Source organism: Aythya fuligula, chromosome 2 (assembly GCF_009819795.1).
Source record: "Aythya fuligula isolate bAytFul2 chromosome 2, bAytFul2.pri, whole genome shotgun sequence".
Taxonomy (NCBI): Eukaryota; Metazoa; Chordata; class Aves; order Anseriformes; family Anatidae; genus Aythya; species Aythya fuligula.
The window spans coordinates 113,445,010-113,457,423 of record NC_045560.1 but is presented as its reverse complement, the minus strand read 5'-3'; the positions used below and the strand labels follow the sequence as shown (position 1 = coordinate 113,457,423).

The window sequence follows — 12,414 nt, the reverse complement described above, 5'->3', positions numbered from 1 at the left end:
CTATTTGATTTTAGGTATAGGGAGTTAAATTATCCATTCCACTATACATCAGTCTGGCAATGATTCTGACTTAAGATTTCTTCAGTTCCCTTTCCTGCTTCACTGTGATTCCCACCCTAGAATGACGTCTTTCCAATTGTGCTGATGTACTGGCTTTCTGAGCCACACTGTAGAGTGAGTCTCACTGAACTGATCTAAGTTAAAAACAATCTTAAGAAAAAAAATAAGTATGCATGATAGGAAGAGAAGCAGTGGGAGGTGATTAATTCACGTTTAACTCTAAAAAGCATCAGTGTTCTTACCAATGAAGAAGTTTTTGCTTTTCTTAAACGCTGTATCACAACTTTGTTAAGTCCTTTCTGGGCTGCTCGAGAAAGCTTCTTTACTTCCCAGTTATCCTGGGGTTCAGCTGATGAACAAAACCCAGCATATAAACATTAGCTTAGTATACCCATACCATGTGTACTTGGTTATGGTTTCTTTAAAAACCAACCAACAGAACAACATCACCTATTCTACTTCAAGAATAAAAAATAAACATTTGGGTTTAAGAGAAATAATACTGTTACAGCTACAAGGAACACAAAATAGACAAAAAGCAAATAACTTCCATGTTTCTAGACATAATTATGATTTTTTTGTTGTTTTGTTCTGGTTTTTTCCTCCCTCAAGACTAAAACTTCATTGTGCTTATGTACCTGTAGGGGTAGAGTTTTTCAAATAGCCGTCAAGAAGAGGTAAAACATCCTTGTAGTAAGGTTGCATTATGTGTTTGGGGATGTGAGTAGACCAGTCTTCCAAAGCATCCAGTCCCAGGTCAGCCAGTGGTATGCAGCTAAGGCCCAGTTTAAATGCATTCTGTGTGTCAAATGAAAAACTATCAGTTTTTCATTTTTAATAACTACTAAGGTTTAAAGGGAGATATCGTATTTGTGAGCATTCAGCATGCAATGTATCTTCCTTCTTAGTAACTTTGATGCTTAACATCTCTTTCAACATCAGCAGAGGAAACATCTATTTTATTGCAACATAAGCACTAACTGAGACAGTTAAGTAAAGGCTGACAATTTACTTGTTTATTCAAAAAAGCAACTCATTGGTACCTTTTCTTACTGGAGACAATGCAAAGCTTGAGGGATGTTATCTTACTTGCTCAACAGGATACTAAATTTGCTCCAATACTTTGGAGCATGTTTTTTTTTGTAGCATGATTTAGGGAAAAACAAAAACAAAAACAAAACAACTATACATCATTTTGACTCACCTGCAGTGCAGGAATATATGCTTTGATATCAAGCATGATGATGTCATGTGGTAAACAAAGTAAAAAATTCAGACAGGATGCCAACAACTCATCTTTATACTGTTTCATTTTTGCTGTAACCTAAAATTCAGATAAATAGGTTAAGAACAAACACAAACCTTTTAAGATCTTAATATCACCTATATAATTATCTACGTAAAATATACAACTCAAAAACAATACCAGAATCTAATTCACCTGCAAATGGTTATCATGTAGCACTTAATGAACAATTATACTGATGTTCAAAGGAGAAATAACTGTAAATGGTCAATACAATGCTACTGACATTAAATAAAAACACAGAGAAGCCTACTATAAAACCCTATTATACTGTGTAATTCAAACAGCTGGAATACTGCTGTCATGTACACGAGATTTCAGAGAGGATGCAATTTTGATTGAGACATTTATGCTTAAATTCAGACTAAAGAAGCTAGTCAGCAAAATGACCTACCTCTTTTCCGAACTTCACAAACAGTGCAAAGCAAGAACTCTTTTCTGGGTCTTCAGTAGATTTTCTGAGACTCTTTGGACTAACACCCTACCAAACAGAAAATGTACATCAACAGTACTAAAAAGCATAGCACACAGTACAAATATGTAACAAGCTTAACTCAGAACAAACGTTACTGAAGAAATCTGCATCACTGAAAACTTACAAAGGCTGTTTAAGCTTTGAGAGAATAAACATAACACTGTTACCATGCACACTTAATTCTGTCCTTGCCTTCCCATTCAGTAAATCATAAAAAAAAAAAAAATCCCTAATAGTGGATGCACAGGTGGCAAGAAAGCAGGTGGAATAAGAAAACAGTAGTCCACAGCAGCATCTACAGTATAAGAATATAGACTGGGAAACAGTTTTGCTTCACTTGGTGCCATCACCAGCAGCAAGAGCAGTTCTGGGCTGTGTGATGGTCTGCACACTTAATGGGATGAAACACTATCACTTTGCAATAGCTTTCATACCAGAAATGGTGCATCATATTTCTTGTGGAAATCAGTAAGAAGGATATATAAGTACACCCCAAAAGTTGAATAATTAACCCAGGCATGTTTCTTCTGTTCTGGCTAGACTGTTTCTGATAATCAAACTACTTTGTCTGCACTGCAAGCATGCTTCCCATCACTCCGTTCGCTCCACTCAGGATTCTGAAACGAGCACTACCCATGGATGGGGTTTCTTCAGAAACTGAGCTTCTAGTCTATGTGTTGACTTTCTACATGCTTTTAAATATAGGTCATATTTAAATGCTTTTAAATATGACATAGGATGCCATAGACATTACAAACAAACAGTTAACAGTTACAATGAATTTTCAGTATTGCACATAGATGTATAAAAGGCTTATATAAAAGAACTACACCATCATTAATGAAATATCTTACCCCTCCAACGGGAAAAGATCTCACCTCAAAGTATTTTATTCTCTTGGCAATTTTCATTGTAACAGAAAGCAGCTTGTAGAATCCACTAATAAGAGGTAGTCTTGTTGAATGTATAATAAGCTCATAACCAAAGGAATATACCCAAGGGCTAAAGTATTCAACATGCTTATCTGGAAGTATCTCTCTAAAACAGATGCACGGAAATTATACAGAAGAAAAACAAACATCTGAATAAAAACATTTGTTTCCTGCCCCCTCCTCATCTCAAACTTTCATGTCAGTAAAAGGAAGACTAGAACTTCTGCAAAAGAGCATCTCCAAAGGCACCAAGGCACCAATTACATGCCACCTTTTGAGGTAAGCATAGAAAGATTTTTATTTTGCTTCTTGCGTTGCTTTTTAAGTGCTAATACACTTTTTTCTCATTACAGCTCATTAGTAGATTTATCTAAATATACAAATATATCATATTCCGCTAAGACAGATTACAGTATGGCTATAGGAAATCAACTGGACCTCCACAGGCAAGCAACGCTATACTTCTCACTTAATGTCCAATACAATTTCAGAAAGACTATTTCTGATCTCTGAAGTATTTAGTGTATATAGGGCCAGTATAATATGAAGTTACCACATGCACTAGAAGACAATTGCAGCCAAATAACAAAACAATGTCTCCTGTACTCTTAAAAAAAAAAAAAAAAAAAAGCTCATGAGCTAGCAAGTTTTCACCCATGACCCAGATGTCTAAAACACAGTTCCCCCTCTAATCACCTTCTGCATTCTGAAATATTGATTGTGGTCATAGGTCAGAAACAAGCATCTTAAATAAAGCTCCCTCCAAATTTCTTCCAACCATTTGTAACTTCTAAACTACATAAAAGTGCATTAGTACCTGCAGAATTCCACTAGATTTATAAAGGCAATGAAGTCTGTAGGCTTTGTTGGTTGAAGATTTGAAACTGGGTCAGAAGTAGGCCCAATCAAAGCACTGTCAATTTCATTTTCATCCTGAAAATAAGTTTTGAAAAAAAAAACACTGAATCTCTAGCAACACAGACATTCACAACTTTTTTTTTCCCCAGATAAATAATCTGTCTCTTCCTCTTTTTCTAGTTGCTAGAAACAGTCTGAAACAGACAAATGACTCATGGTTGACACATCAATACAAAAAGAAAAAATAAACAATGTTTGCTCATAAGGAAAAAGTGAACACAAAAAAAAACACTAGATGCCAGAATATGGAGCCTATAACAACAGATTCTGTGAACTACTTCTGAATCTGGCGTTTTCATCTCTTAACGCTACAGTGCAATATCAAAAAATATGAAGAAACTGTTTTGACTATTATGAATATTACTGCGAGGACACTATAAGAAGCTTATGTAATTGTAAAGAAGACAAAATGAGGAATGTGATTTTGGTTCCCCTGTAATAGCAACAATTAATGGACAAGTCATCAGATCTCACCTGTTCATGAACATTCAATTTCTGAACAGTCAGGTCCAATTTCTCGATAATCTTCAAAATAGATTTTATAAATTCATCATATAGCAAACGACTCAGGGATTTCAGTGGTGAATTTCCAGTTAGAAAGTTTTCATCTTCAAAAACAGATTCCTTCGTGGAAGGAAGAAGGTTCACGTTTTAAAATACCAATGAGAGTTAGTTCTTGGATTTACAAACCAAGGTTTGAAAGACTTGGAGAATCAGGCTTTAGAGGTTTCTCAGCTATGGAAGCTGAAATTCCTCCCTGTTCAATTAATTTACCAGCCACAAAATCCAACTAAACCCTTTAAATAGTTCTCCTACAGCAGTGTAGGAAAAAAAAAGCCACGATAAGACTCAGCGTTAACTATGCTTTTACCTTAATTGTGTCACAATTCAGTAAACTTCTGAAAAGATACAGATAGTCCTTATATGTTGGTACTTTCCATTTCCCTGTCCCAGTCTCTCCGGCTTCAGGGGAGTCTTCTGATTCAGAAGTTTCTTTTCCAAAAAATTCCTGAAAGGACACAGTATTTTTTCACAAACACTACATATGTAACTACCTGACTCAAACCAATGCACAATATAAAATTACTTCTGGAGGTAGAAACCCAAAACATTTGGCTTTCTTATTTAACCAATCTGAAAAGGGCAAAAAGAACACCATATCCTTTCAAAAAAAATTTCTAAAACTCTTCCTCAGTTATACGAAACACTCCTTCTGCACAGGATTCTCTCTTGACACATACATTGAGTAAAATTTTTTAAAAATTCCAAAACTTGTTAACCTGGAAGAAAGATGAATGATCTTAGCTACAACCCTATTAGATGACCTAGGCAAAGAAGAACTGCAGAAAACAAGTGTATGCTTCCTTCTATTTCGTTCAGTACAAGAGGGACATCCTTACTATTCTGAGCAAACGTAGGGACGAGAGACTGGTAACAACAGGGCCACAATTCAAAACAGACGGTGTTATTGTTTTTATCTTTAGGCTTTTACCTGCTTATTGGGCTAGATTTTCAAGAACTGGATTGTATACATTAAATATATTTTTCATCTAAATTTTTAAACTATTATTTTACCTTTGAAAATGTCATCGGCTTGGAGAAGACTCTGATTAATCCCTGATGCACTGAAACAAAATAAAATTGCCTCAACAGACTTCAAAAGGCATAGCATTCATATAACTCCTCATGTCAGCCATGAATTAAATCAGTTCCCTTTTTTCTATATTTTGTCAGGATAAGGCAGAAGCAAAAAAAGATTGTTTCCCTGGCAAATACTCTAGATTTATTGGTCTGGTTTTGGTTGTACTTATCGTTTAAGAACAATCTTGAACGTGCATCTTATTACTTTTTCTCAAAACCACTTTGGCTCTTTTTTTTTTTTTTTTTTTTTCAGTCTGAATGCAGTGATGACTACTAAGGCATTCTCCATAATGCCCATATGATAAAAGACAATAACTCCCAATGATTCTCACAGACATGCATTTAGGATATCCATTCTGTCACAGTGCTTTAAAGAACAAGGGAACAATAAAGAACAGGGAAACAATGAAGATACCACAATAGAGAAAAGCCACTGTGAATAACTGAAAAATCAAAAATCATTTTTAAAAATCCTTGTAATGAAACTTCAGCATGCTGGGAACTACTAGAATTGTCAGCTACCAATACTACCACATTTATTATGTTTGCAAGACTGTATCTTACTAACTGCATATTTGGAATCTTAATTTTTTACTATGTACAAGTTCGAGAGCACAGAAAATACTATTTTTAATAGATGACACTAACTCTACTTCCTGTGATACTTCACAAGGGTAACTGAAAGAATATTGAACAGGTTTTTGCACGTTTTTTGTAAAAGCTCCTTCTTACCACAGTCCTCCAGAGCAGGAATTTAAGTCTTACATTTAAACAGATTATCACAAAAATACGTTCTCCTGCCCTTGATCATAACACATGCTGTCATCCAAAGCAACTGTTAAATACAATTCCTAAGTGATTAAGCAATGGATTTCAAAAAAAAAAAAAAAGAAAAAAAAAGAGAGAGAACCTTTCTTAGAACTAGTTAATCAATTTAGGATAAAACAAACAGAGTTAATATCACAGACTCACCCACGGTGCCAATGAAACTCCAGAGAACAGGACCTTTTCCTGAGAGGGCTAGAAATACCTTTATTATAGATCTGCAACAGATTAACTGCATTTTTTCACTGTATTGTGGAAAGTTATTGATTTGTAGCACAACAAGATGTTCAAGAACTGGAGTATATACTTCTGGAATCTAGAAAAAAATGAAAAAAAAAAAGTGGATACAATTATTCTAGTTCAATATTAGCATGCAGAATTATGTTAAAGTATTTCAGCAAGAAACTTCATTACAAGAATTTACATGATGACCTACTCTAAGAAATAGCAGAAGACTTAGCAAGCAAATTCATCTCAGACATCAAGAAAAACATAGTAAAAAAGTTTACTGGAATACACGATGACAAGTGGTTCCTAAACAGATAAGAGCTCCACTGGAATCAGTCCTAAACTTATCAGAAAAGTACCAATTTAATCGAACAAGGAGAACACGGCAGTATAATCTGTTCATCCATAATCTGAAAACAGAATTAAGAAAAGTCTCTTCTCCACCTTAGCCTTACTTCCCAGCTTCAGCTAGGATACAGAAAACCTTTATTACAACACAGACAACACAGCATCAATGGAAAAATCAAATTATCAGCCTCACGGAACATGCTAAGTAGCAGTATCAAAATGTTTTAGTATTTTCTAAAAACTTTTTTTTTTTTTTTTTAGTATATTTCACACATTTTCTTCATTCAAATAAAACCTAGTAGAGTATTCTCCTGACATTGTCTCATCCCCTATAAGCTAAAAGTCATCACATTTCAGTTAAAAAAATACCTTTTATCACAGGTATCAAGTTTATAGCTACTACCTTCTTACACATCCCAAGCTGCATAAAAAAAAAATGACTGGTACTTTAAATACTCCACTTACTGTATCTAAATGAAATATCACACTTGCAATAGACTGGAGGAAACTTGGTAGCTGATACAGATTGTCATCTATCGTCTCTGCCTCCGTGAGGTACATTTGTTTACAGCGCTGAAGGAGCTCAACATACATCTCATCAACGTCCTTAGAATGTATAGCTTTGCAGGGCTTAGAGATAGAAAATAAAATACTGATTTAGCAGCTTCGTACACAAATAGGAAACAGGTTACAGGCAAAAACCATGGTAGGACTGTGGAAAAAGAATGGACCAATTTAGGCAGTGACAAAAAAGAGAAGTTAAGCTAAAGGTTGAATCTAATCTGCCTAAGAACAGGGTAACAAGATAAAGAGTATCCATTTATCACTTGTAAAACTGCAATTGTTACATCAGAATTATTTTAGCAATTAGACTCTAAAAGAGTTTGCCTTGAACCTGAATCAATCCCTGAACATTTGTTCTGGCTAAGGTTACTAAGTGCAGTGACAGCAAGACATGCTTCCTCACAACCTATCATCTGAGGCTAGGCCAAGATTTACTCTAAACAGGCTAACAACTATTAGCGCTTCTTAACACATTAAAGATTTACAGGTATTTCATCCTTAAGATCATTTTTTTCCTGTTAAAGTTAGCAGGATTATATTATACATAAAAAGTAATATTTCATAGTATATATAAACACTATAGTAATATATACTGATATCAACAGTATATATATATATATATTACTATATTGGTATTGACATGATGTGATTTTAATGTAATTTAAATCACTTTCTTGTGATTTTCTTGTGTAACATTTATTTTTAACTTTGTTCTGTCAGTTCAGTAATTTGACGTACTTCATTTTTGGGGGAAATTAACTGAATAGCTCATATCTTGAGAGAAGACTAGGTTTCAATAACGAATGCTAAAAATTCCGCAAAACAAATGCACAAAAACATCTGCTCAAATGGCAGCAAAATGTAAAGGATTCAGCTAGGAACCAGATGCTGTCACACGTCCTAGCCTTCTCTAAATAAATAACAACCTAATCTTAGGGGGGTGGGTGGAGAGGATCAAATTTTGTGGTATAAAATTTGGGATAGCACCATCAAGCACATATGCTGCTGATAGATACTGTTTTTTATCGAACCTTTACTGTGATATTCCCATTTCAATCAACCACTAACAAAAATTGGAAACTGATTCTTAACAGTGCTTCCTGACAGACTGACCTGACTCTCTACTCAAGCATATAAGCATGGTTTTGGGTTTTAATTTACAGATGTTTCACAGGTTACCTCCTAGTCTCCTACAGTTAGCAGCACAGTTTGGGTGTTCAGGTTGAGATTCCTGCTCTGTAGGAAACTATCTGAACTTCCAGAGTAGAGCTGGCCTGGACTCTGCTATCTAAAATGCAAACAGAGCTCAGGAGGTATCGTCTGTACCTAATTGATTAAGCACTTCCTTAAGTTTTGTGACATCTGTACCCGAAGTCCATGTTTTTAACACCTTAGAACCAGTGCAGAAGCAGAAGTAACTACAATCTAGTGGTCCCATTAAATTCAGTATGCATTTAAGTAACTTTCAACCATAACATGTTTACAGTGCAGCTAATCAAATTCAATACTTAATCCAGAAACAGGAACACTTTCTATAAAACAAGATGTTCACTATTGTAAAATGAGCGGTGTATGAATCTTAGCTTTAAACCAATTCTAGTAAACTGCTTTATCGGAACAAAATTCATGTACATACTGCTGCAAAAAGCCCGTATCCTCGAATAGCGATGGACAACTCCTTGTTGCTCGAATCCATTCTTCTGATGATTCCATAGAACTGCTCCATGAAGAACTTCAATTTGCTTTTGTGTAGCTCAGCATCCTTAGCTACCATTATAGACATCTGTAAAAGAGACACTAAAACGTCAGGATTTCCACATATGAAACTACAAAACAAACAAAAAAAAAACACCAAACACAGTAAGTCCTAAAAGATACACAGCTTGTAATATGAAGCATTTCAATCAAATTAACTATTAAAAAAAAAAAAAAAATCACTGAACTTCCAAGCAGCAAATATCCCAAATACCCCCACTATTTCAGGAAATTTGACTTAAATTTAGTCTTAGAGATTTGAGTGAAGTTGCAATACCTGCTTGAGGAATGAATCCAGTGCAGAATTAGCAGCTTTCTTCATCTCTTGATTTGGGTGGCCACACCATTTACACATTGTTTCAAAGAGTATGACATAGTTGTCCAACAGTAGGGTACCAAACTGAGCAGCATGAAAGCTGAACAACTGTAAACCAGCTGCAATTTAAAAACAATTCTCATTAAAACCCAGATTTATATTGCGCTTTTTAAAAACAGAACGATAGAAGTCCATATTATGACTTTAGGTAGGTATATCTATCATGATAGAGATAAAAATTTATTTTTGTAACCTTTATAGTATCAATATCCAAACACTAAGAATTTAAGCATAAACACAACCCTCGAACATCCTCTTCTTTTAATGTACACCACTATGGAAAGCACAGCATTGTTCTGAAATTATTTATATTAGCAGCAAAAAAGAAATGGATTCTAGTGGTTACAAATAAATATGCTCGATCACAAATTCACAAGGATTTGGTTTTGCAGTCAGGCCCAAGTCCCCTCCTCCACCAAACTGCAATGCAGTTTGCTGAAATTGCTTCATTACTGCCTAATTTGCTTCATTCCTCTTATTTCTACTCCTACTATGATCCTTTTCTTATACCAGGGTTTTGTATTGACTGCATAAGAGCAAATGGCATCAAGGGTAATACTGCTGTAAGCCAATTAGACTTTAAGAGTTAAATGAATATTTGGTTAAACTAGGTAAAGTACACCAGTTTTGTTTCCTGATCAGCTTAGAAAACTAGAGTGATCTGAAGAGAACCAATAGAGAATAAACATCTCCAGAAGGAAAAATTCTTTGCATGAATGGTATCGCCCCCCGCCCCCCCCCGCCCCAGGATGACCTGAAATAATTTAGTCTTACCTAGATGGACTGCATATCGCTTCTGATCAACCTGTAATACGAAAAAACATTTGTCATATGCAATTAATTCTTCCTCTTAATGGGACTAAATAATTTATGTGGATCAATTAAAATGTGGCAGACCTACCTGAGGCCTGATTGCCTTCACTGCATAGTCAAAAATCTCCTTTGAAGTTTCAGGATCTGTGAAACAATCCAATAATTAGTATTTCATTACTGATACGCAAGAGATAGAGTGAAAATAGAAGATATTTTTATCCAAAGCTTTCCACGAAGAAATAAACTGGAAATCCTTAAATATTCAACTTTAAGAAGCAGAGATGCTTTTTCCCAAAACACTCTTAAATCTAAAAAAAAATAAAAAATAATAAAATAATTGTACATTATATTCATTGATTATTCTGAATATCCACATTTTAACTGATATCTTTTCTAAAGGAAACATATCTCTGTATAAACTGCACTCTAGCTTTAATACTACTCTCACAGCTGTCCAATCTCTGGTTAGAAAACAGCACTTCAAACCTTTACATACAGAAACATGGTGACCAAGCCACCCCACACAGACTACAAGGACCACATGGCTGGATAGGCCTTGCTTTCGCATAAGCCATCTAACAGCAGGGAAAAATTTGTTCTGAGTACAAACTAGAAACCCTGATGCTTGCTGGCTGTATAACAGTTAAAATATATCAAAATTGTTCAACTGTCTTTCATGTAGAAAGCTACGTACCTTCATCCACAGATTTGGTAAAGTTGTACATGAGTGCAGTCAGTCCCCTCAGGCATCCTGCTACAACGGTTAGCTTGGGTACCCTTGTAGCTGATGTCATCTAACAAAAATGGGAATTGAAAAAAAATATTATCCTCAAGATAAAATAAATTTACCTCCAAGGTTTCCCAGTTCACAGAAGTGCAGATAAAATAACATAATCCAACTCTGTACAGCTACGTCAGCACTCACCTCTATGAACATAAGTTTACAGAAATACCTACTTCTCAGAAACCTCCTACAATTTGAAGGTGTTTAATTACAGAAGTGTAAGAAATCCTTTGACAACCATGAAATATGTTCCACCAAGACTAACAACAGCTAAACGTAGACAGCTCACACTAACCTCTTAAAAGCATGGAACATAGGAAAGCAAAGTTGGCAGAAGCATGCTATTCACCTGAAGTGCAAGGATTCCGCAGCTAGTAGAGCCAAAATCAGAAACGGTCAGTGAGTGGCAATATAACTTTGCTCAGGCACAAAGTGCAATGATCATCATGTGACATCTTTTTTCACAGTAAATTTGTTCCTTTATGGTCACTTGAGGCCTTAAATATTTACTTGAAAAACTTCTCAGAACTGGAGAACTATAACCTTAACAGTACTCAAGGAAGCCTTTATGATTGTCCAGTTAGATCTCTACACATTGTACTAAGTAAGAATAGTACTAAAACATACAGAACCAAAAATACCAAAGGAAAAACAAACAAAAACAAGCAATGCAAGGATCTGAAAAGTACATACCTGTGTTTTAAGCTCTCCCAAATAAGCTCTGAACAGTTTTTCAGAGTTGTTAATCATGTCAGTGGGCTGGACCTCTCCCAAAACTCCCAAAAGCTCATAGATCTTCTCCAGTACTAGAAAGCAATTTATTATTATTAATTACTGAAATAATTTCTTCTGCAATTCCTATGTAACTTGCAACCAGAAGACAACCACTATTGAGGATTTTACTTTGTGATTAACATGTGGGAAAAACATATACATGTCCGCATATTATGATGTGAGATGCACACATCTCATATTAATTAATGTATTCTTTTTTTAAAAAACATGGCCATTTTTTTAAAACAAAGGCCATATCCACTGAAGAAGCATTTACCAGTAATTCAAGTTTGCTGCTGGCCTTGAGGTTATGCCAAGTCTTTTGAGTACCACCAGGGTGACGGCCAACATCTAGCAGAAGCTACTACGTTTGAGTTCAGCCTAATTGGGTTCCATGCAGACACAGCAACTTTTCTAAGGGCTGAATCTGTCAAGCCAAAATGTTAGCTGGAACTACCCAAGAACATCAGACTATAGTTCATATTAGTAATCTTAATATTTGAAAACAATATAATTAGGCAAGGTAGGAACTGATAAACTCAGGAATTAAGCTAAAGCTGCAGCTTTGTGGACAATAAAAGTTACTAGGGCTGGAATAAGGTTATGACAAGCTTT

General features: G+C 35.2%; 1 protein-coding gene across 1 annotated transcript in view; it reads right to left on the bottom strand.

Moving 5' to 3' along the window:
• PRKDC (protein kinase, DNA-activated, catalytic subunit) overlaps positions 1-12,414 on the bottom strand; it is a 76,651-nt gene that overhangs the window by 62,131 nt on the left and 2,106 nt on the right. Inside the window, exons 6-22 of the mRNA XM_032181124.1 lie at positions 11,719-11,831; positions 10,936-11,035; positions 10,330-10,385; positions 10,203-10,233; positions 9,330-9,487; positions 8,934-9,080; positions 7,199-7,363; positions 6,305-6,473; positions 5,267-5,316; positions 4,563-4,700; positions 4,166-4,315; positions 3,591-3,706; positions 2,720-2,879; positions 1,761-1,847; positions 1,265-1,384; positions 699-858; positions 303-409 (exon numbers count right to left, since the gene is read on the bottom strand). Of these exons, the coding sequence (XP_032037015.1) occupies positions 303-409; positions 699-858; positions 1,265-1,384; positions 1,761-1,847; positions 2,720-2,879; positions 3,591-3,706; positions 4,166-4,315; positions 4,563-4,700; positions 5,267-5,316; positions 6,305-6,473; positions 7,199-7,363; positions 8,934-9,080; positions 9,330-9,487; positions 10,203-10,233; positions 10,330-10,385; positions 10,936-11,035; positions 11,719-11,831 (2,027 nt within the window). The remainder of the gene's footprint in view (positions 1-302; positions 410-698; positions 859-1,264; positions 1,385-1,760; positions 1,848-2,719; positions 2,880-3,590; positions 3,707-4,165; positions 4,316-4,562; positions 4,701-5,266; positions 5,317-6,304; positions 6,474-7,198; positions 7,364-8,933; positions 9,081-9,329; positions 9,488-10,202; positions 10,234-10,329; positions 10,386-10,935; positions 11,036-11,718; positions 11,832-12,414) is intronic.